The sequence below is a fragment of the Hemiscyllium ocellatum genome, chromosome 28 (assembly GCF_020745735.1).
Source record: "Hemiscyllium ocellatum isolate sHemOce1 chromosome 28, sHemOce1.pat.X.cur, whole genome shotgun sequence".
Classification (NCBI taxonomy): Eukaryota; Metazoa; Chordata; class Chondrichthyes; order Orectolobiformes; family Hemiscylliidae; genus Hemiscyllium; species Hemiscyllium ocellatum.
In genome coordinates, this window is record NC_083428.1 from 47807986 (window position 1) to 47834099 (window position 26114).

The following is a 26114-nucleotide window of genomic DNA, read 5'->3' on the forward strand; positions in this document are numbered from 1 at the left end:
CAACTTAAAACTATGTCCCCTCATGCTAGCTATCATCATCCGAGGAAAAAGGCCCTCACTGTCCACCCTATCTAATCCTCTGATTTTCTTCTATGCCTTTATTAAGTCATCTCTCAACCTTCTTCTCTCTAACAAAAACAGCCTCAAGTCCTTTCCTCATAAGACCTTCCCTCCATACCAGGCAACATCCTGGTAAATCTCCTCTGCATCCTTTCCAATGCTTCTACATCATTCCTATCTATGCAGCAATCAGAACTGTATGCAATACTCCAATTGTGGCCACACCAGAGTTTTGTACAGCTGCGATATGACCTTATGGTTCTGAAACTCAATCTCTCTACCAATGAAATGCCTACTTAATAACCATACCGATCTGGGTGGCAACGTTCAGGGATCTATGCACATGGACACAGATCTCTCTGCTCATCCACACTACCAAGAATCTTACCATTACCCCAGTACTATGTATTCTTGTTACTCTTTCCGGAGTGAATCGCCTCACACTTTTCTGCATTAAACTCCATTTGCCACACCGCAGCCCAGCTCTGCAACTCATCTATGTCCCTCTGTAACCTGCAACATCTTTGGCACTGTTTACTACTCCACCGACCCTAACATCATCCATAAATTCACTAACTCGTACTTCTACGCCCTCATCTAGGCCATTTATAAAAATGACCAAGTGCAGTGGTCCCAAAACAGATCCTTGCGGTACACCACTAGTAACTGAACCCCAGAATGAACACTTCCCATCAACCACCACCTTTTGTCTTCTTACAGATAGCCAATTCCTGATCCAAACCACTCAATCCCATGCCTCCGTATTTTGTGCAATAGCTTATCATGGGGAACCTTATCAAACATTTTACTGAAATCCATATACACCACATCAACCGCTTTAACCTCATTCACCAGTTTGGTCACCATCTTAAAGAACTCATAAGGTTTGTGAAGCACGATCTACCCTTCTTAAACCGTGTTGACTATGCCTAATCAACATAATTCTTTCTAGATGATTATAAACAGTCTCTTATAATCCTTTCCAAAAACTTGCCCACAACTGGTCTATAATTGCCAGGGTTGCCTCTACTCCCCTTCTTGAACAAGGGGACATCATTTACTATCCATCAGTTTTCCAGCACTATTCCTGTAGACAATGATGACATAAAGATCAAAGCCAAGGGCTCTGCAATCTCCTCCCTGACTTTGTGGTTAATCCTATCAGGATGGTCTCTGTGGCACTTTTAACATACTGTGCAAGAATGGAGTATTGCACCCAATGTAAAAACAAAGTCCATCTTTGGGTCCCTTTTCATGCCACTTATATGAAAAGTGTTGAATCTAGAGCACTATGGGGATAGGGTTAGGAAATCGGACTAGCTGGGTAGCTCTTTCAGAAAGCAGCACGACATGATGGGCTGAACAACCTCCTTCTTTACTGTAAAAGTCTACAATTCTTAGCTGTTTCTTTTGGTGTAATTAAAATCTCTCAATTATTACTCTATGCTGTTTACTTATTTCATGTTTGTTTATATATTTTTTCCTCCACTTCCACTGCTTGATTTATTTTACGGCAACTGATCCCTACCAACGTTTTACTTAGATATAGATACATCAAGTTTCTAATCTTTTGTTAGCTGTCTCTGTCTATTCTCTGATGAAATTATGTAACCTTTAATTAAATAACCACTCACCACCTCCTGCTTTGCCAATCAGTTCTGATTGCGATACATGTAATTTGTACTTGTCAGTTTTCTTTACACAGGTATGATTTAGTTATTGATGCTACTTATGATTTCTTGCCAGTCTGCTGCTTCAGTTCCTTTGTTTTATTTTGAATGTCAAGTAGCTTAAGTTATCTATATTAGTGGTTCCTTTTCCTTTTGTTTAAAAAATGGCTTTTTATAGTTATGTATCAACAGCATTTGTTCCTCTTATTCTTTATCGGAGTATGACTTTACTGTCATCTCTTATTTAATCTTCACATTCATGTTATTTATACAATATCTTTCCCCCTCTATTTAACTTGTTCAATGTGAGATTAAGAAACAATTAAAAGGTACAATTACACTCCTGGGATGTATTCTCACAGACTACTCTTTGGAAAGATAGAGGAGCAAATTTAGAGAGAAATTATATAGATCCATGAAACAGCAGAGGAGTGACAATTGGGAATTTCTGAAGCACGTTCAGGAAAACTTCTTCAGCCTATTGCAGGAGGAGGTTTGCCAGATTTTCTTCCAAAAATCAGATGGAACAAATGCATCAAGTGTCACAAAGGGAACATTTAGAGAAGCGATCACTGTACTATAAGGTTTAGATCAGCAATAGGAAAAGACAAGGTGCAAACCAGGGTAAAATATAGTTAACTGCAGGAGTGCAATTTCAGTGGGTTAAGAATAGACCTGTGCAACATAAGCTGGAAATAAAGACTGACACATAAAACTGAGTTTTTCTGGAAGAAGTGGTGCAAATTCAGACTACTTCAAGAACTCTGCACTTGTGGAGGCGAGATCTTCCATTGAACCACTGGGTTTTCAAGTCACTTAAGAAACATCAACTCCCTCATGAAATGTAGAAGTGTTTCATAGAAAGGGCAGAGGGAATGGGAGGTTGCTTTCTCCTATGCTGCCTTAAAGGGGAGATGGCTCAGGTATTGAAGTACACTTCCAAGATGGGAAAGGAAAAGCATCTAAAGCCAGAAATCCCTCAGTGACCAAACAAAAAAGAGATGAAGCAGATAAACAGTGTTTATGATATATCGGGCTAATAACACATGGGAGTTTGACTGATGATTATAATATAAAATAAGGACATAATTTTAATACAAGTGCAAGGCACAGTGGTTAGCACTGCTGCCTCACAGCGCCAGAGACCAGAGTCCGATACTACCCTCAGGCAAACTCTTGTATGGAGTTTGCACACTCTCCCCAGTGTCTGTGCGGATTTCTTCTAGGTGCACCAATTTCCTCCCACAGTCCATAGATAGGTTAGGTGAATTAGCCATGCTAAATCGCCATTTGTGGAGAAAAGGTGAATTTGCCATGGGAAATACAGAGTTAGAGAGTTAGGTAGGGAAGGAAGTTGGGTCTGGTTGGGATGCGCTTTGGAGGGTTGGTGGTGAACTCAATGGGCTAAATGGCCTGCTTCCATACTGTAGGGGATTCTATGAATCTAACAGAGACTTGGAGATATGTATTTAGAAATGGTTGAAAGACTGTGCAATTTGGGAAACTAGTTAAAAAGGAATATGGTATCCTGGACTTTACAAATTGAGACATGAACACAAAAGCAAGGAAGATACATTGAGCCTCCATAAAACGCTAACTTGACCTTAAGTCGACAAGGATGACCAGGCTTTACAGTGGGTGCTGTAAACATTTGACAATGGCTTCAAAGATGCAGGAATTCAATTACATGGATGGACTGAAGTTAGGCGTGTTTCCTTAGAGAAGGCAAAGCAGACGAGATTTGATAGAGGTATTCAAAATTATGACAGGTCAAGACAAAGTTGAAAAACTGAGAACAAAAAGCAACATAAGAAAACTATTCCTCAATGCAGAATTGTTAGGATCTGGAATCAACAATCTGAATGGATGCTGAAGGCAAATTTGATTGCACCTTTTAAGAGGGTAATCATTTGAAGATGAAAAAATTGCAAGTTAGCCAATTGTTCGAAAGCTCTCACAATGCTAGGCCAGAAGTTACCAGTTCAAGCCCCACAAGCTCCAGAATTGACATTGTGATGTAGATGGATTGCATTTTCTGTGCAGTAACTGTTCTGAGATTCTACATTTACCACAGCTGTGCTGGATGTTATGAAATAACAGAAGGAGCCCATTACGCTGATGGAACCTGCTCTGCTATTCAATAAGATCATCGCTGATCCGATTATGGGTGCAGACACAGTTACACCAAGACCAAAACCAAGGTTTATTTGTTTTAAAGAAAATAGAAGGAAAAAACAAACAATAAACAAAGTAGGGTTTTGGTAATTTTCATTATTACAACATTTCTCATCCAGTCAACTGGAGCCAAATATGACCAAATTTAGGGCTTTGCAATGATACCTCTGCAAGGAAATGTGCTCAAAACTTGCTAGCATTGGAATGATCGTTGCAGTCAAATCTTGCAGGTTCAGTGTGTACTGCAAGGCAGCAAGGTCATTTGTTTAATGCTCAGAGACAACTTAACACCCAAAACAATACTCCCAGCATCTGCAATGCTGTCCATTTTCTGTTCAAAGAGTCCCTGTATAGACATAGTAACCTGTTTTCTATCTTCTGCTATGATGTGTGACCTGAAGTATTTATTTAGAATCTATAGTGGACATAAATATTAATCATGAAGTTGTTGATAAAAACACAATAGAGCAAAAATGGTACATTCGTGAAAAACGCAAATGACTTGACTGTAGTCACCAAGTGTGCAATGCTTTCAAAAAGACGGCACATTATCCAGGCCATGGGTCTAAAATGAACAAAGACACAGAACTTGCCGCAGGGGAGCGCAGCCTTAATCCCTTCACTCCGTGAGATACCTCGCATCTAATTTTCTGAGTTGAAAACCCAATGGAAGGCCTTGTTTCTGCTTTTAAAAGTACTTGGAATCTGCATCACTACCTCCAGAAAAAGATTAAAAAATTCAAACCATGACTAATCCAGGAGGAAATTCAGTGTCAAGAGCTTTGATGAAAAGTGACTTTAGCTGTAGATCAGTGATTGCGACAATTAATGAATTGAATTAATGAATATTTTCCAAATATTACTGTCACTTGACCAGTTGGAACTGCACAGTTTTCGATATTCATGTGTTTGGAGAAAGCTGAGCACGTCTGTTATTTTTCAAGAGGATAGCTGCTTCATGCTTTAACTTTTGTTAATAAACTTTGCACCTTTACTCAAGTAAGCTTTTTTGCAATAAATGAGTTCTTTGTTAATTCAAGGAACTTGGAAGACTTGTGAGCGAGTTTTGAGAAGACTTGTTTCTGACATTAAGTTATAGAGAGTCCATAATTTTAATTGGGAATATAATCTTCCCATTTAAATTCAAACTTTGTTACTGCCATAAAACCCTGGCTGCAATCTGCATGGAGGTAGATTAATGTACAAAAGACCCAAGCTTTTGATCTGAAGTGAACAGCTTTAACTAGTCTGGACAAACCACAATCACTGTGGAATGCATTCAATTTCTTCTTTGAGCAGGTGTATAAATATATTGTATATTACACACAATTAAATGTTTCTTCAAGTTTCTTTACGTAAAGAAAAACAGATTTGTATAGTGTTTTTCACGATCACCAGGTATCTCAAAGCACTTTTCATTTTCTTTGAAATGCAATCACTGTTCTCGTGTAAGAAACACAACAGCCAATGAGTACACAGTCAAATTTTTTCTGCTCAACCCATGGAACCAGAAGCTAGGGATTCAAAGATGAATGAGCTATCAATAGCTACGGATGTCAGGGCTGAGGATGGAAACCTGGAATGCTCTCCATCAAAAAGCTGTTGAGTGTAAGGATCAACTGAAATTGGAGGATTTTTGTTAGGCAAAGGATATTAAATCAAGATGGGTTCTAACTAATTGAAAAGGGGAGGGGCTGAATGATCTCCGTCTTGCTCTTGCACACTACTGAAAGCAGTCTCAGAGCAATTGATACATAACACAGGTAGCAACTGCCTTTGTTAATCAGCCGTGTGAAACATTAATGAAAACTACAGATTCACCTTGGTATAATCAAAGTTATCACGCACTGGGACGAAGTTCTGTGCTTGTCCCAAACAGCTGTCAGCAAAGCTTATTGCCAATTTTTATTTAATCCTCTAATGTTAAACCACAGCCATTGGATTAGAGGACAGAGTAGGGACTTAACTGGGATGGATCCTCATTTACTTCATTATTAACAACTGTTGTGGTTGCAGTGGGTGATGTGGAGGTTTGGGAAAGCAATCACAGATCTAAAACAGTCAACAACTTATGTAAATTGCTTGTCGCGTGAATCAAAAATTCAGCCAGAGCTATCTGGAGGGACATCAGAGAGAGGAATGTAATTGGAATTATGGAAATCATAAACAAAATGTGCTTACAATGTCCCTCCAAAGATTGTCTCAACAGACTGTTTCCAAATTTTGAGTTAAAAAAGCAATACCGCCATCTATTGTTCATGAGTGCACCATGCACCTACCTGTATTCCTGAAGTGGTAAAATAGGGAATTTCAAACTTCACACTGATGGGTGGCTTTCCCTCTTTGTCTTCGGCTTCCACACTAGGGAGTCCAAAATGTGCTCTCATCAGATATTCCTTTCCACCCTGCAGACAGAGATGAAAAATCAAGTCAGACAGGCAAGAGGACACTGAACGTGATCACATTTACTGCACATCTCCAAGCAGCCCATTACTATTCCTGCATCTGAGCATGACTCTCCCACTCATAGCCAAACTCAAACTTCAATGTTGTTATAATTTGGGCATAAAGCTTGCATCTGTGAAAACTTGTCTAAGTTACAGAGACTGCCAACTAAGGAGGAACAGTAGAACTAGGTAGCTAAGAACCACAAATAAACAAGTTGGACAAAACATGCAAGTCTGCAAAGCTACAGTGAATGCAACTTAATACAGACAAGTGAGGAGTACTCACATAGGAAGGGAAAATGAGCACAATGTGGTACCCAAACAACAAGAAAATTGAAAGAGACCGCAGGATATTAGCATATTCAATCCTCCACAAGTGCAACCAACGCAGAGCAGCATCCAATAAAACTAGTAGAATTAGGAACTATAGAGAAAAGCAGATCCAAGTTAGGAAATGTGATGTACATGTATTGGGCACTGGTCAGTGTGCATCTTAAGTTCAGGTCACTGGACATACCAGCACGAAAGGCATTGAAGAAGAGAGTCACAAGGTGGGGTCGGCTTGTCAGTGTCAAAGGTCTGAGTCATGCAGAAAAACATTCCTGGAATGGAACATTTTAGGGGAGGATAATAGAGAGATACTAGATAACAGGCAAACCCAAAAAATTATTCCAAACTAGGCTCTGAGAATAAAACAAGAGGACACCAGTTAAAATTAGTAAAAGGCACATTTAGGATGGAGGTCAGCAAGTTCTCTGCAAAGAAAGATCAACACATGGAATCGACCCAGACAGCACAGTGAAGCCAAAAACCTGGGATCATTTAAGAAACAAATGGGTGCCATTAATCATGTAATGTTTCTAGAGAGAATCTTTACAATTACACTGAACAACACAAAATACTTAAATGTACCTATTAGGTAATAGAATTGAGACTACCGAAGAAAGAAAATTCAGTTAAGGGAGTAACAAATTAAATTCAAAAGCCTGGTGAAAAGTGAATAACTAATGCATAAGAAATCAGAGTAGTTTCACAGTGGTTAGAAGTGGGCAGTGGTGTGACATACAGCAAAGATGACAAAATAAATATTTTTAGGAACTAAAGAAATAGAACTATGAAGCAAGAAACCAAAGGAGCATGTCAACACTGATGAATAGGTAGAATAATGGCAAGGAAAGGGGATAAAAGGGATATGGGAAGAGGAATAGCACATGTGATAAGGATACACAGAATATGATGTTCACAACTGTGGAGCACACATTCCTGAACAAAACTCGGGGTGGAGGTGAGATCAGCTCATTATCTGATGATTTACTGCTAAATATGGTGAGTCTAAGGAATCCTGTTGAAATGACACACCTCACACACTAAGCATTATTGATCTGTATTGCAATTTGAATTAGAATGCGAGGTGAAGAGTGGACAAGTGATCAAATTACATAAAGAATTTCACAGAAATAGGCCATCAGCCCAACCAGTTCATGTAGAAATTTACTCTCCACTCGGGCATGTTCCCAATCTCTCGCTTATATCTGTTCTGAGGAGGTGTCATATCGGACTTGAAGCGCTGACTTTGTTTTTCTCTCTACAGATTCCTGAAGAAGGGCTTATGCCCGAAAAGTCGAATCTCCTGTTCCTTGGATGCTGCCTGACCTGCTGCGCTTTTCCAGCAACACATTTTCAGCTCTCTACAGATGCTGCCAGCATCTGCAGTACTTTGTTTTTATTTAGTTATTAACACAGCTATTAGTATAATCCTCTAATTCTCCCTCATCTTTTCATCTAACTTCCATGAAATACATCATTTTAATTTGCCTCAACCACTCTGTGGAGCTAGTTCCACATTCTCATCACACTGAATTCCTTTTGTGAATACTTGAATATTTTATATTGCTGAAAATGTGTTGCTGGTTAAAGCGCAGCAGGTCAGGCAGCATCCAAGGAACAGGAAATTCGACATTTCGGGCATAAGCCCTTCATCAGGAATGAAGGGCTTATATTGCTGATGTCTAACTTTGGTCTGTCCCTCAGTCTGGCCTTCAGTCTCTCAAAATCCACCTGCCTATCTGCCCATTCATCCATCCCTCACAGTCTTACAAAGTCCCCATCAATTTATCCATCCACTAGTCTTACACAGACTCTCTGCCCAACCTGTCTGCTGTAGTAACAACTAATTTAAAATAATCAATCAAGCCTCATACATGGTTAATTAAACCTGCTAGAAATATCAGATTTTGATAATTTGCAAATATAAGGAATTTGCTCAGGCCTTATGGCCTTTTTGAATTAGCCAGGAAACTTTGGAGCCTATAATATCCTGTATCTTGGCAAAGCTTTGGCCAATCCATGTCAGCAAATCAACATCCTGCTCACCATGGTATAAACTGTAATTGTTTGCAATTTGGCATTTTTTCATTTTCCTGATCAGTGCAAGATAGAAAAAACTTCAGCAATAGATCTCTCTCCAGCAATTTATTAATTTTATAACATGGGTTATTTATGCTAACTGTTCAAAACTTACAAGAATAGTCTAATTAAAGTTCAGTACAAGCTCAGGATAACCTCTCCACATTTCAAATTATGTCTTCTACAAAGTAAGCTGGGTTTTTTTTATAGCCTTGTTCACTTGTGTTGCCACATTTAGTGATTTACATATTCCTTTTCTCAAATCTCTTTGATCATCAATCCAGATTCTTACTTTGCAAGTAATATAATTTGCCAACTTATTGCCATTCCACAGCTTGATTAATGTAATCTTAAATTTGCTCGATGAGGTTTTAGTGGTGCAATTGTAGGTTCCTACCTCTAGACTAGAAGGCCTGGGTTCAAGTCCCACCTGCATGGGAGGTATGTCATAACACATCCACACAGGCTGATTAAAGTAACTAGCATGTGTCCTCATCTGTCATTATTGATAGTGCCCTCCCCTAATTTGATGTCACTGCAATTTAGAAGTTGTGCTTTGAATTCCAAGTCAAAAGTGTTATCAAAATGTCAAAAACAGTGGTCCCAATATTGTTCCTTCTAAGACACCAAAGTTTCCATCTCTGTCAGGCTGAATAAAGCTTTATCCTCACTCTGTTTCCTGTCTAGCAGCAGTTAGTGAAAACAACCAGTGCATTGACTGGGCTTGTTTTCTCTTGATTGGAGATGAAGAGAGACTGAACTGGATTGTTTACGATGATGAAAAGAACGTTTAATAGAGGGAAACCAGTTCTATCGACCGAGGGAGTCCATTGGAAAAGGGGATCGAAAATCTTAGAATTCAACCAGTCAGAGCAATATCCAGAAGCACTTCCTTACATAAAAGCCTTTGACATTGGGGCAATTAAAATTATCGAAGTATTCTGATCAGATTTTTTCTTAAAACAATGGTATTAAGACTTATGAAACCAAAGAAATTAAAACAAACAAGTTAAAACACTAATTGGCCGTGATATATTTGAATGGTGAAATAAGCACTTAGCCTTCCAAGTCGGTTTCTAGATTTCAATACATAGTTCACAGGCTTGCTTTTTAAAATAGTCTTTACTATACACAGAAAATAAACTCCAAGAGCCCTAATACCCTCGCTGAACAAAAATCTGATCAATCCACTTGAAAAATTTTTAAATCATCACTCCGATAACCAATAAAAAGGATCCTTACCGGGAATGATTTGATTGACCATACTATTTCACTGCTTTCTGGCACCCATTTCACATTACCCACTGTGGTCTTAAACTTGGGCGAGTCTGCATCGTTTGGGACTGGAATGTGGATCTCGACATTGTTGGCCGTCGATCTACGTTTGAACTGACTCTTTGCCTGGAGAAGGAGACACATTTTTGTAGTTTTTGATGTCTATTCATTGATAACGCAAAAACACAGCACATGACATATTCAATTAAAGTTACACCTTCTGTTACGCACTCAAATCGGAGGTACAATTCAACATACAAATGATTGACACCAGAATTATACAAACACGATCAGTGTAATTTACACAAAACCCAGTGCCAACTGGTTAATATAGGGAAGTGCAATTTCTGGAATGAGGGGCTCCTAAGAGGAGAGGATGGGTTGATATGCTCTAAGATTTAGAAGAATGCGAGATGATCTCATTTAAAACTAATAAATTTTTAAGAGAATTTTGCAGAATAGATGCAGACAGGCTGTTACCCCTGACTGAACTGAGGTGGTGGAGGCTGATGTAGACACTGTCCACATCAGCCTATACTTTGACAGAGAGTCACTATGGCCGGTACCTCCAATTCGGAGTTCCAATCAGATTGGCAGCTAGATTCCACTACTCTCACCAGGTGAACTGCTGCTTCAAGTAACCAACACAGACATCAGCATTCCTCTGTGCTTATACTGTTCTACAATTTTATGGTGTCCTTGCAGCGTGTTTCTCACAACACCGCGTGGGTGAATGTTATATCACTGCACGTTACATAGAAACATGGCCCAGAATCACCAAGAAGCAATTATCACCGGATTGCAGCTTCACATGAAAACACCTAAACACAACACTGACCGGTACTATAAACCAAAACAAAAATACTGGAAATCAGACAGCTGCCCAGCCCGCTGTGATCTCCAGCAATTTTTTGTTTTCAGTAAAGATTCTAGCATCTTCAGTAATTTGATCTTACTGGCCAGTACTATCTCTGGGATGTCAAAACATGGCCTTCAAAGTTAGAAACTGTGAAGCACATTGGGTATGTAGGAGCTCTGAATCAGAATAGAGTCAGGGAAAGGACAGAGTTGTAAGTTTAAATGTTTAGTGTGAGAAGATTACCAAAGATGGGGAAATGGAGGCAGAGAGAGTGTGGGGAGTTGTCAGTGTAGGTAGATAGATTGGTGAGTAATTGGGTAGTTTGGTCGGGAAAGGCAGTCAGGGGTCTGGTCAGCAGGACCAGAAGCAGGGAAAGGGGTGTAGTTATGCCAGGCCTGTGAGATGCAGGGGATAGGTAATGTGTTCAAGGTAGGGGAAGTTCAGGGTGGTCAATGGGTATCAGTCAGGTTGGTCTGAGCCAGAGACAGAAACCTATAGAGTCCCAATATCAGTCTTGTACCTGGTGTCCAATGATCCAAAGACCAAACATCTTTAATAAACTACACATCAGGGTAGGCACAGTACAGAGTTATATACTAGGTGGCTGGTCTTGGCAGTCACAAATTGAATACAGATTGCACATGAGTTTTTGATAGGGTGGAGTATGCTTCTCAAAGGCATCACAACCATGTGGGATAGGGTGGATGGAGCTGCAGATTTCCTAGCTGCCACTATTTTTATGCTCTTTTAGACCAGTATTATTAATGCCAGAGATTAGGTAAGAAATTGACAGTTTGGTTTTAAATATGAACTAACGTGATGCCTGGACTGCAAAGGGAATTCTGAAGTAGGCAGCACAGAGTCAGTTACATGGCACGGAAACAGACCTTTCGGTCCAACCAGTCCATGCCAACCATAATCCCAAACTAAACAAGGTCCCACCTATCTGTTCCCAGCCCATGTCTCTCCAAAGTTTTCCAGGATGATGGTTAATTGTATTTTCTACACTTCTTCAACAAAGATGATACTGATTAAGTTTATTACAGTTGATTTGTCAGAGTTAGATCTGAGTTTCTGAAAGCCCTATGGAAGCAGAATATTTCAGAAAATGGTCACTCACTCCAATATCCATTTGCAAATTCGCATGTGAGGAAAAAAAAAATAGCTGACCTTAATCATGTACTCTATTCGACTGTGGGAGTGCTTCTCAATCACTGACTCGATCCAGATCAGAGGCTTGACCTGGTGATCAAAAAGATGCAGAAGTGTTACCAACAGCTGTGGTTTTGAATGGACAAGCTGCATATTAAAAGTCAACATTCCCTAGGCAGGCTCAGTACTCATCTGTACTAAATGAAACAGTCCACATTAATGCAAGGATGTGGCTACGTTCTACTATACACATACAAGGAAACCTCGACAGTATGTGCTTCACAATTACAGATGCAGTTCTTTAAAGAAGATCAGTTAGTTCAATGTATACATTTAATCAAGAGCACATACATTAGGCATTAACTAACTCATTAAGACAGTGGTGAGAGTGGTACACCCAAAGAATTTCAATCATGAGCCAAGACCTGTACACTGCAGGCTGTTAGCACTGCATTATTGGAAATCATGCATTCTACATCTTTCTGCTTTTGTTTACTTGATTACAGATTTGGAGACAGAAATAGCTTACCAAAAATTCGGCATGCACAGAATACCAGAAAAAGTTATAAAATTCAAGAGAAAATAACTAACAAACGATTTTCTTTGGAGAAGCATTATTAGATTTGAGAGAAAAACTGTAAACCTTTCTGGGCTGTGAATATGAATTTCAAAATTGGTGGCTTACTTGTAAGATGGCCTAATTATCACGCACAGCCCTTTAATCAGGATTAATTGTTAATTTTCATGCTAGGACAACTCTAGGTTGCCTAGTCACACATTGAGGTTTGAAGACTTCCACAAGTGCTTGTTCTATAATTATAGCTTGGCATGTTAATACAACAAGTAAAAAGTGAGGTCTGCAGATGCTGGAGATCAACAAAACAAGGCAAACTAAGCGTTTTCCCAAAGTTGGAAGTTATGTTTTATACAAACCTCTGGAACTTTTACAGCTGAACATAGGACTAAAGAAGCATGGCAGCACAACTCAAGTCACAGACCCTGGCCCTCTCTTTTATTGCAACTGTAACCTGCCCAAACTGACCAACTGAAGCTTCAACAACGTCTTAACCCACACAACGTCACATATGACCACGATTCCACTCAGTCAGTCATTCTCATAATCCAGACAACAGCCCCATTCCCATCCACAACCCCAATTTATTCAGAGCAGTTTCCATTCAATCTGAGGATCCAAATTCACCCAATTAAGATAACAGATTCCTCTTATTCTGCCACCATCTAATCCAGATTCTCTAAATGACCACTCCAAAAAAAAGGTCAGCATTTGCCTTGATTTCAATTTAGGATGTTTCGTTGAAGGAGTCAGATTCTGCTGACCAGAAACATCCAGTACAGTTCAACTGGTGTGGTTATATTTATTGGCTTTCAAGTACTGATGTTTCAGATTTCAGCGGTTTCAACGAGTATAACATCCACTTAACTAATCCAAGCAGTTATCACTCCCCCATCAGCCCTTTGAGTTTGCTCCACCATTTAGTAAGATCACAGCTATCTGTCACTCCACATTCCTGCCAATGATCCCCTAATAACTTCCTATTTCCTTGCTTATCAAGGATTGATCTCTGCCTTAAAAATATTCCAAGAGCTTGGTACCACTACCTTTTAAAGAAGAGATTGCAAAGACCCACAACAAAAAATCTTAAAATAAGTGCTTTTTTTTAAAAACCAAAACCATTCATTCTGGATTCTCACAAGAGGAAATGACCCTTCCACATCCATCCTGTCAAGACCCATAGGAACTTTATATATTTTAATCAAGTCACCTCTTACTCTTCTAAACTCGAGCACATAAAGGCCAGACCTGCCCAACCCTTCTCATAAGACAATTTGCCCATTTCAGATATTAGTCTAATAAATCTTCAAATTTCTTCCAATGCATTTATATCCTTCTTTAATTAAGGTGACCAATGTGATACACAGTACTCCAGATGTAGTCTCAGCAGTGTCCTGTACAACTGAAATATTACTTTTCCATTTATTATTTTCCAATCTAATGGAAATTTTTTTTAATCCTCAGTAATTTTGCAACATTAAAAGCTTTGCAGAACAAAAGAGTTCCATGCATTTAATCCCCTGCAAGTGAGTAACTTATTGAAGTAACTGGCAATGCACTGGATCACAATACTGATAAATTCGTTAGGAATCTTAATGATTTCCCTAAGTTAATATTAGATTAGATTCTCTACAGTGTGGAAAAAGGCCCTTCAGCCCAACAAGTCCACACCACCCAGACCCATTTCCCCTACAATTGCCCCTGTGTCTATCACTACGGGCAATTTAGCATGGCCAATTCACCTGACCTGCACATCTTTGGACTGTGGGAGGAAACCAAAGCACCCGGAGGAAACTCATGCAGACACTGGAAGAATGTGCAAACTCCACAAAACCCGAGGTGGGAATTGAACCCGCGTCCCTGGTGCTGTGAGGCAGCAGTGCTAACCACAATACACACATATAATGTTGACTGCACAGTTGTTACCGACTCATCCATGGTTCATTGTGCCCAGCTCAGTACCTACATGTGTGTTCAAACGGTAGGACATCAACTCAAACTCTCCATCAGGAGGAATGAAGGAAATGGTTCTGTCATTCTCAAATCTAGAGAGGCGCACACATTGGTGAAATTTCACGTCTTCCAATTCCACAGATTTGCTTTTCCCTCCTGCCTCAGGAAAGAAAGGAAAACATTTTAACATAGTCTGGGTGTTGACACGTAGAACACTTCTCTTCAAACTAAACAAAATTTAAAGATTTTGTTGATTGTTCCTTCACTGTTCTTTGGCAACAACACAGACCCAATGTGTTAAGTGGGAAAGGATTCACATTTTTGGATCACTGGAAGCTCTTTTGGGGCAGAAGTGACCTGTACAAGAAGGACAGATTGCACCTAAATTGGAAAGGGACTAATAACTGGTAGGGAGATTTGTTAGAGCTGCTCGGGAGGATTTAAACTAGTAAGATGGGTGGGCGTGGGGGAAACCCAGGGAGATAGTGAGGAAAGAGATCAATCTGAGACTGGTACAGTTGAGAACACATGCGAGTCAAACGGTCAGGGCAGGCAGGGACAAAGCAGAGAACAAGGTAGGACTGATAAATTAAACTGCATTTATTTCAATGCAAGAGGCCTAACAGGGAAGGCAGATGAATTCGGGACATGGTTAGGAACATGGGACTGGGATATCACAGCAATTACAGAAACATGGCGTATGAATAGACTCAACTGGCAGCTTAATGTTCCAGGATACAAATGCCACAGAAAAGATAGAAAGGGGGGCAAGAGAGGGAGTGGCATTTTTAATACGAGATAACATTACAGCTGTACTGAGGGAGGATATTCACGGAAATATATCCAGGGAGTTTTTTTGGATGGAACTGAGAAATAAGAAAGGGATAATCGCCTTATTGGGATTGTATTATGCACCCCCTAACAGTCAGAGGGAAAGTTGAAGTTCTAAATGGGAGAAAGGCTAATTTTGACGGTATTAGGCAAGAACTTTCAAAAGCTGCTTGGGGGCAGATGAGCACAGGTAAAGGGGCGGCTAGAAAATGGGAAGCCATCAGAAATGAGATAAGAAGAGTCCAGAGACAGTATATTCCTGATAGGGTGAAAGGGAAGGCTGGTATGTGTCAGGAATGCTGGATGACTGAAGAAATTGAGGGTTTGGTTAAGAAGAAGAAGGAAGCATATGTCAAGTATGGACAGGGTAGATCGAGTGAATCCTGAAGAGTATAAAGGCAATAGGAGTATACTTAAGAGGGAAATCAGGAGGGCAAAAAGGGGACATGAGATAGCTTTGGGAAATGGGGTTAAGGAGAATCCAAAGGGTTTTTACAAATATATTAAGGACCAAAGGGTAACTAGGGAGAAAATAGTGCCCCTCAAAAATCAGCAAGGCAGCTTTTCTGTGGAACTGCAGGAGATGGGGGAGATACTAAATGAATATTTTGCATCAGTATTTACTGTGGAAAAACACATGGAAGATATAGAATGTAGGAAAATAGACAGTGACATCTTGAAAAATGTCCATATTACAGAGGCGGTGGCGCTGGATGTCTTGAAATGCATAAAGGTGGATAAATCCCCAGGGCCTAATCAGGTGTACCCTAGAATTCTGTGGGAAGCTTGGGAATTGATTGCTGGGCCCCTTGCTGAGATATTTGTATCACTGATAGTCACAGGTGAGGTTGGCTATCGTGGTGCCATGTTTAAGAAAGGTGGTAAGGAAAAACCAGTAAGTGTGACGTCAGTGGTGGGCAAGTTGTTGGAGGGATTCCTGAGGGACAGGATGTACATGTATTTGGAAAGGCAAGGACTGATTCAGGATAGTCAACATGGCTTTGTGCGTGGGAAATCATATCTCACAAATTTGATTGAATTTTTTGAAGAAGTAACAAAGAAGATTGATGAGGGCAGAATGGTAGGAATGATCTATACGGACTTTAGTAAGGCTTTTGACAAGGTTCCGCATGGGAGACTGGTCAGCAAAGTTAGATCTCACGGAATACAGGGAGAACTAGCCATTTGGATACAGAACTGGCTTGCGGGTAGAAGACAAAGGGTGGACGTGGAGGGCTGTTTTTCAGACTGGAGGCCTGTGACCAGTGGAGTGCCACAAGGATCAGTGCTGGGTCCTCTAATTTTTGTCATTTATATAAATGATTTGGATGTGAGCATAACAGGTATAGTTATCAAGTTTGCAGATGACACCAAAGTTGGAGGTATAGCGAGCAGCGAAGAAGGTTACCTCAGATTACAACGGGATCTTTATCAGATGGGCCAATGGGTTCAGAAGTAGCAGATGGAGTTTAATTTAGATAAATGCGAGATGCTGCATTTTGGGAAAGGACTTATACACTTAATGGTAAGGTCCTAGGGAGTGTTGCTGAGCAAAGAGACCTTGGAGTGCAGGTTCATAGCTCCTTGAAAGTGGAGGCGCAGGTAGATAGGATAGTGAAGGTGGTGTTTGGTATGCTTTCCTTTATTGGTCAGAGTATTGAGTACAGGAGTTAGGAGGTCATGCTGCGGCTGTACAGGACATTGGTTAGGCCACTGTTGGAATATTGTGTGCAATTCCGGTCTCCTTCCTATCGGAAAGATGTTGTGAAACTTGAAAGGGTTCAGAAAAGATTTACAAGGATGTTGCCACGGTTGGAGGATTTGAGCTATAGGGAGAGGCTGAATAGACTAGGGCTGTCACAGGCTGAGAGGTGGCCTTATATAGAAGTTTTTAAAATCATGAGGGACATAGATAGGATAAATAGACAAAGTCTTTTCTGGGGATGGGGCGGGGGTGGGGGGGGGCGTTGAAAGAGACCTCACCTTTTCACGCACAGGGTGCCATCGTGTATGGAATGAGCTGTCAGAGGAAGTGGTGGAGGCTAGTACAATTGCAACATTAAAATGGGTATATGAATACAAAGGGTTTGGAGGGATATGGGCCAAGTTCAGGCAGGTGGGACTAGATTTGGTTGGGATATCTGGTCGGCATGGACATGTTGGACCAAAGGGTCTCTTTTCATGCTATACATCTATGACTCTGTGACTCTATAAAAGAACACAACTTTATCATCAGAAATTTCTCAATGTGAAGAGAGATCACAGCAGAAAATTTAATGCTTCATTCTGGACCAGAGGTAAATGCCACCCCAACATCCTCTTCAATACAGACTTACAATGCACCAACAAGTAGAGATCATGTGAACTCGTACCTTCATAGTCTCATGTATAAAGATTAGTCCTCTTCAAATTTTCACTCCCTACATATCATTTCAAATGCTATCCCAACAGATAAATGTAATTATATTTTCTTAAAGAAATGCTATTCTGCCTTTATCTCTGATAAACTGATCAAACCATCAATTATAGTTTCATTAATTTCAGTCCTCATCTGAGTTTTGACTTTCACATGAAAATATTTTAACAGACTTACTTAAAAGTGTGCAATTCATTCATTACCAGCTATCCAGTAATTTACCCAAATCCTCCCGTCATTCCAGGAAAACAGATGTCTTTACTCAGTAAGCTTTTCCCTTTCTTCCTTAGCAGATGTGCATCAATATTTAGGTCACTCTTTTTTGCTGCTCCCAGATTCCTGTTTTTTTTCTTGGGGCAGGTGCAAAGTAAGTGGGATACTTGCTGCCAGGTGTGAAGCATCCTTCAGGTGAGCAGCTTACATTAAGTTGTAGCACTTGGCAAACAGTGCTTCCTCAAACAGAAGGAGTGGAACCACTCTTTATACTATACAGGCAAGACAGAAATATTCCACACCAACTCCTTTTAAATGGTTTATGCCTTTCTATTTCTGGCAAGTGTCAAAGCAGTCTTTAAATGATGTTAGTGTATTGGACATTGTTTGGTCATCTTGGGGATGTGTATGGGTGACCCACAAGTGGAATGTATTTCTTTCCTGACCTGAGGAACAGGAACATAATACGGACAAGGCAAAATCAGTTTCACTTGCTGCTGTAAAAATCACTCTTCCCTCCCCCTCCTCTCCCCTTCCCACCCAGAAGTGGAGGCACTTTGGGAAATGTGTCTGCGAAGGCTCACAACCATTCTGGTAACTGTGAGCCAGGTCACAACATCAGTCGTTCAATTTATCTGTGCAGGTTCTCTTCATTATAGACTGAATGTAACATAGCATAGCAACAAGATCCACCACTTCTCTCTCTGGTATAAATAAGCATTTTGCGGAAAACACTATTATTGACTGACTGCAGTGTTTTCATTAGAGCTCTGCTTTGGTTAAACAAACAGCTGCTTTAATCCAGTGAAATTACAAGGCACAAAACGGGGCAGCAACCTTCCAAATGGTTTGGCATAAGTCAAATTGGCTCCTAATTGCAGGAAGCATGAGGACTGCTGGCACAAACAAGACAACTGGTGGTTTGTGGGCAAGAGATCACTCCTGGCCAACACATCATCTGGAAATTAATTGGTTTTGTAAAAAATAACATTTGGCCTTTTAGAGAAGTGAGCAATCTGATTTATTTGTGAAGGTTATTTATGTTCTTCTTACAGCAGCAGCAGCAGCAATGAAGAGCATGATAACTGCAAAGTTGGCAGATCAGTACATAGGAGAAAATAAGGACCGCAGATGCTGGAGATCAGAGTCGAGTGTGTGGTTTTGGTCAGGCAGCATCCGAGGAGCAGGAGAATCTGTACATAGCGATGACTCTGTGTTTATCTGGCTATAATACACTAAAAGAGTTGGGGAGTTCTCATCAGAATCTTGCCCAGTGTTGGTCTCTCAACAAACACGAGCTGGATTCAACATTGGTATAAAATTGGCCAAGGAATAGATGGAAGAGTAAGTGGATGTTTGTCTGACGGGGGAGAAAATGTCTACACTGGAACCAATCAGTTCTCATTTTACATAGGTGACCAGGAATTGGGAGTAGATAGTAGGGAGTAGGTAATTCCAGAAGTCTGCAGATAACATTATTTACAACATGCTCATACTTTGCAAGCCTTAACAGAAGCATATTTTTAAGGGGCTTGACAAGTTACACACAAGTGGGCTGGGCAATCTCGATTACAGAGTCTAGATTAGAGTGGTGCTGGAAAAGCACAGCAACTCAGGCAGCATCCGAGGAGCAGGAAAATTGACGTTTCGGAAAAAAGCCCTTCATCAGGAATAGAGGCAGGGTGCCTCTATTCCTGATGAAGGACTTTTGCCCAAAACGTCAATTTTCCTACTCCTCGGATGCTGCCTGGCCTGCTGTGCTTTTCCAGCACCACTCTAATCTAGACTCTGGTTTCCAGCATCTGCAGTCCTTGTTTTTATTTAATCTCGAATACAGGGGCATGGCCTCTGGAAAAGGGGTCAATTATGTAAGACTGAGATGAGGACTTGAGTGTCTTTGGAATTCTCCATCTCAGATGTGGATGTGCCATTACTGAAAATATTTAAGGCTGAGATGGACTGATGCTTGGTCTTAGGAAGCTAAGGGATATGTGAAGAGAGTGGGAAATTAAAGTAGAAGACTTGAAGACAGTGGTAAAATGGGCAGATCAAAGATGAAATGACTCTTAGCAATTGTAAAAAGTGATGCAATTTGAACAAATAATGTGGCGAGCAATGTTATTTAAATGTTACAAGAACAGAGGCACGTGGGCTGGGTATTCAAACATTTGAAGACAAAATGGCAACTTGAGAAGTCAGTCAAGAAAGCTTGTGGAATATTTGGTTTTACAAATAAGAAAAGAGAATACAGAAACAAAAAAGAGTATTAAACCTTTACAAATCTCAATTTAGCATTAGCTATTGCACAAATCTGGGCACCATACTTTAGGAAGAACATCAAGGTCCTGAAATGCCTTCAAAGGAGCCTCAGCATCACTTAAGCCATAGTCCACATAGCACCATATAAGCCTCTTACAGCCAGTACAGATATTGATAGTTCAATCACCCATATCATCTACACCCAAGTCATCCAGCAAACTGACAACAAGTAGGAATGAGGTGGTTTGTGGGTGGCACGGTGGCACAGCGTCAGAGACCCGGGTTCAATTCCCACCTCAGGCGACTGACTGTGTGGAGTTTGCACATTCTCCCCGTGCCTGCGTGGGTTTCCTGTGGGTGCTCCGGTTTCCTCCCATAGTCCAAAAAAAATGTGCAGGTTAGGTGAATTGGCCATGCTAAATTGCCCGTAGTGTTTGGTGAAGGGGTAAATGTAGGGAAAGGAGTCTGGGGTTGTTGCGCTTCGGCAAGTCGGTGTGGACTTGTTGGGCCAAAGGGCCTGTTTCCATACTGTAAGTAACCTAATCTAATCTAAAAGTTCAGTGACATGGAGCAATTAGAGAAGCTGGAATTGCTCTCTTACGACATTCAAAATTATGAGAGGCTTTCATACAGCAAGTAGGAAAAAGCTATATCCTCTGACAAAGGTATGACAACCATAGATCTCAAATTGAAAGTAACTGATAAATGAACTTGGGAGGATATAATACAGAGGATTGTTAAGATCTGAATACATTGCCTGAAGAGATGGTGGAATAAGATTGACCATGTACTGAAAAAACTAATTTGCCAGTGATCACAAAAAGAAAGACATGTGGAACTAAATCTGCCAACTTTCTGAAAGCTAGGCTAGATAGCCAGCTTCTGTGTCTTAACAGTCTGTCAAGTTACAGGAATTACACTCATTATGGGATCTGGTGTGTGAATTAGCTGATGCATTTCCTACATTACACCGTGGGATCACATTTCAAAAGTAATTCTTACCTGCAAAGTGATTGGATGCAATCTAATTGTAAGGAGATTTCCTTTCATTTGCAGGTTTCACAGCCAGCTCCCCCGATTCAATGCTAATCACACAATTCATCACATGCTTCTCACATAGCACTGCACAACTCTTCCACAAATGGGCATGCAACACCACCAAATACAATGCGGTCACTGCCCTATTAACAGCTTTTATTGCATATCCTTTTATTTTTGCCCTCTGCCCAGTTTGGTACATTCAATACTTTTTCTAGCTTTTTTCTATCCTTTCACAGTTACTCGTATCTTGTCTTTTGACCCTGGAATAACTTTGCACTCTCAATTTCCTGCACTGCAACACACATTACATGACTACGCCCTAATTACTTTTCCGAGATCACAGTTCGTCGCCATTGATGACTTGTTGAAGACTGAAAAATACCTATCATGTTATGCCAACCATTTGGTTGGTCTCCACCACCTTATTAATTTTTTTGTAATCAATCATACAGGACATCCCTTCACTTGCTTATTCAGCTATTGACATTTTACTCACCTCATCAGCCTGTAGACACTCAACTCACACCATTTGTATGATCTTTTGATCTCTCTGTCCATTATTTCTGTGCCTGTGTGCTTCTCTTTACTTCACCTGACCAAGCTTGTGATTTCAAATAAACCTATTGGGACTATAACTTAGTGTGATGTGATATGATATGATATGATATGATATGATTTCTGATCTTTCCAAGAGGACAGATCTGGAATATTTAACTCCACTTCCTCCAAATTTCATCAAACTGGTAGCTTCAATTTTACAAACTATATCCTTTGGATATTAAAAGGAGTTAAACATCTCAAGAAACTGCCCAAGATTCCCTATGCTAAATCCCACAAGTATAGTACAGAGTTTTAGCCATATTTTCTTTATGCACAAGAAACAGAAGGGTTAACAATTAACAATTTGCTTGTCACGGTAACTAAAAGAATACTTACGGCCTGTGTTTTCAAACAATACTTTGTCATTAAGTCCAAGTCTTAACTCTGGCATGCCCGATAGGAATACTCTCATTTTGATTGAGCCAACTATTTCACTACGTAACACATTTCCATTAGCACTAACCTAGAGTGACAGAAAAAATGACAACTGTAGAACTGATTCACATTGATTTTCCTTTCAAACAAAGTATACAAAAGTTTTTACTGATGCAAACTAGAAAATCAAATGAAGAAACATTCAGGCATTGAACATGGGACAACACTTCAATAGAAGAAAGTGAGGACTGCAGATGCTGGAGATCAGAGCTGAAAATGTGTCGCTGGAAAAGCGAAGAAGGGCTCATGCCCGAAACGTTGATTCTCCTGCTCCTTGGATGCTGCCTGACCTGCTGCGCTTTTCCAGCAACACATTTTCAGCACAACACTTCAATAAACATTCAAGAAATGAAGTTTAACTTTTTTAATGCTCGGTGAGGTGAGCATCAGAATGGGGAATGGTAACTTTTTAATTCTTTTGCTGTGACTTTAAGGACAGTCATTCCTATACAGAGCTTTGGACAGCTGCCTCAACAAAACCCAAACTTCCATAGAAGTCCACTGCCTCAGGATGACATCCATTGCCTGCGTCTGTCCCTTTCAGATGGCATTACCAATTTATAAACATCAGTTCCACTGATATCAGCATTATGGTCACTACAGGCTGAAGCAGGATTATTGCAGCTTGTATATTTATCCAAATAGCAAGCGGCAGAATCAAAACCAGGATTCAGAGGTGAATGCACTTATCCACTGCAGAAAGCTGCCGTGATACTACTCAAAATATATTTTTGTATCCAACACACCTTTCAAGTATCAATGCTCCCTTTGTGAGCAGCCCATATCATTAGCATACAACTTCGTTAAATTCCACAGCCCAGCTGCATATGCCTCAACTTGTCACAAGGTAGTAGTCACAACTTACTGGGAAACATTTGCATCTATATGTCATACACAGGTCAAGTAGATAAACCAAAGTAGAGGAAAAGCCACCAGATCACCTGAAATGCATACAAGTGGCCTATTTAAGTTATGCAGCAGTGAAATAGTTTGGATGCAGGTCTCAGCACTCATTTAAGGGATGATCCATAGGTCATAAAACTGCTTCATTAATTGGAAAGCCACTCACATGAAGGATCTGAGCATTTACCAACGCCTGGTGCTTCATTCAAGAGTGTTGTTTGTTTTGACAGATTTGACTTTTCTCTCCTCCCTCTCTCAAATGAATTGGAAGTCTTGAACTTTGCTAAGCACAAACAGTCTACGGAGCATGAACTTACCAGTAGGTTGACAGATTCAATAACATCGAGAAAAACTTCATTTTTCCGATACTTTATGCCCTCTGATCTCCAAGATACAGCATTAGTAACTGTTGCTGGTGGGCGGGGAGCCCCAGTGTCCAGCTTATGACCTTCCTGCGTGATGTACCTAAGATTGGAATGAACACAAGCTGGAGATTCATCCTATACAAGGCCAACTTAACAAGTGACACCCAGTTGTACAGCAGTCATGTTTCTTTAATCTATCTACAGCTTTGATTCCAGTCCTAACACTTTGGTGCTGGATGGGTAAATATTGCTTGGATTTCCCAAGTCAGTAGCAATACAGAGACATACCCCACCGACCGCATTTAAAACTATGCTCTTAACTTCTGTTGCCTGCAGCAGCAGATTGCTCTACTGGCTGCTGTGGGGATTCAGTGGCAGGCTGAATAGAGGGATCCTGTGGTATAGCACAACCCTGGAATGCCATTTCCTATTTGATATGAAGAAATGATGACAAGCTCCTCGAGATTCACCTTCAACCTAATGATAAAATAATTACAGACAATTACCAAAGCGTTTTCTTCAGTGAATTTCTAATTTGAGCTATCACTACCCCAGCACCTTCCCACTGTCCAACCTCTACACCTAGCTTTGCTCGCCCATTTTACTGTCCCCCAACTATGTGGACATCCTCACTCAACTCCCATCGTTCACCAACCCTACCCATCACAGCTTTGCTCTCCCCTGTTCACCGCTATTGAGACCTCAAACTCCAGACCTATATTTTGCTCAAGACAGAAAATACTGGAAATCACAGCGGGTCAGGCATCATCCGTGGAGAGAACAAACTGCCGTTAAGTCTAAGATGGCTCATCAGAGCTTTACCAATACTAGCAATTCCATTGCGACACCAAGCTACCTGTGCCAATCAAAGAGGAAAGATCACCATCACATTCTCAAGGGAAACCTTTCCAGCAGTACTTACAACTCAAGAACTGTTTTACCATTTTCAAATAGAGAACACCTGTATCAGAGATTAGGCGCTTCCGAACTTATTACAAACACTACATTCTGGTTAAGAGAGGTTTTGAATAACCTTCATTTTAACTTCAAAGCAGCAGAGGGGGTTTGCTAGAGTGGCACAAGATAAGAAGTGCCATTCACTAAAGGGTCACAGATGTCCAGGAAGAGCTCCCATACTGGGTGGGTGGTCTGATTAAAAGTACACTGAAATGGACAGACAGTAACTGCAGCCAACCATCCTGTGGGAAAACAAACTGTTACTGAGTAATAGCATTATGTAAAGCAGAAGGAGTACCTGCATTTCATTAGCAATTATTTTCATTGGCAACTGGCAACTTCATTTTAAAAACCATTCACTCAGCAAATAACATGCCACTATTATATCCTATGACCAGATAGTTATAGAGCAAAGCAAAATGGAGAAACGGGTAGAGTAAAATAAACATAAAATCCGCAAAATTTATATTCTTTACGACCAAGCAAAATTCAACTAAAGATACAAACGAAAATTATGGTGTTTTTGCCTTCTCTACCCAAGTTCAAATGTACACTTCAACACTATAGAAAAGCAATTCCAGGTTTACATTGATACATGTAGAATGTGTATAAATCACAAGATATCAAAAGATTTTCAATTTGCAATCTTCCGATAATGGTTAGAGGAAAACTAGAATGTATTTTGATCCACCCAATTGCACCAGCTCTCAGAGAATGACCTCCCATCATCTAATTTCTCTGTCTTCGCCCAATACTTTTATAATGTTTCAACAGATATTCCTCTTCTCTCCTGAAAAGTTACAGGATTGATTCCACTTTTCACATCCAAAAGAAATTGCTTAAGGACCAAGAATCGTAATCAGCCTCTGTCTGCCCTGTGATTCATTTAAATCAGTTGTCCTTTAGTTATAAATACCAGAAAGAATGGAAATTGTCTTTTTTAAAATTTATATTATCAAAGCTCTGCAATTTTGGACACATCAGACCTCCTGTTAACTTTGTCTGTTCTATTCTCAGGAGTGCACAAAAAAATCTGGTACTTCCTTTTGTCACATTGCTAACTCTGGTTGGACACATTTCCCTGGGTGTCGTCACAGGAGACCCAGTCTCCAATGCCCCATCCCTGGTATTCAATTCCTAAAGTTTTTGGGCCACACTCAAAGGGTTGACAGCCTCCGCTGTACCAGCATTCTTCAGATCAAAAGGCAGCAAGGACAAGAGGGTTAAAGGAAGTATTATTACCGCTCATACCAGCAAAAGCGATAAAGCTTTCAGAATCCGAGCCAGCCAGGTTGTTTACTGCTTACTATGTCCAGAGTCCATCTGCGTGGTTGCAGCCTCATGCCAAAAGGTTGTGCCTGACTGATTCAGTTGCTGCTGAAGGACCGTCTCAGATAGGAAAGGCAGAGAGTATGATCAAACTCTCAGAGTTGCTGTGATGGCATTGAAGCTCATACACTGGGGTCATCATTCTACACCTCTAAACTAGTGGTCCAGTAACATTGCCTCTATGATGTTACATC

The 26114-nt window shown here is 40.4% G+C and overlaps 1 protein-coding gene across 1 annotated transcript in view; it reads right to left on the reverse strand.

Moving 5' to 3' along the window:
* The window catches only part of ap1m1 (adaptor related protein complex 1 subunit mu 1), a 103280-nt gene that overhangs the window by 57401 nt on the left and 19765 nt on the right, over nucleotides 1-26114 (reverse strand). Inside the window, exons 5-10 of the mRNA XM_060846409.1 lie at nucleotides 23587-23734; nucleotides 22268-22394; nucleotides 14585-14727; nucleotides 12063-12134; nucleotides 10001-10159; nucleotides 6185-6310 (exon numbers count right to left, since the gene is read on the reverse strand). Coding sequence (XP_060702392.1) covers nucleotides 6185-6310; nucleotides 10001-10159; nucleotides 12063-12134; nucleotides 14585-14727; nucleotides 22268-22394; nucleotides 23587-23734 — 775 coding nt within the window. The remainder of the gene's footprint in view (nucleotides 1-6184; nucleotides 6311-10000; nucleotides 10160-12062; nucleotides 12135-14584; nucleotides 14728-22267; nucleotides 22395-23586; nucleotides 23735-26114) is intronic.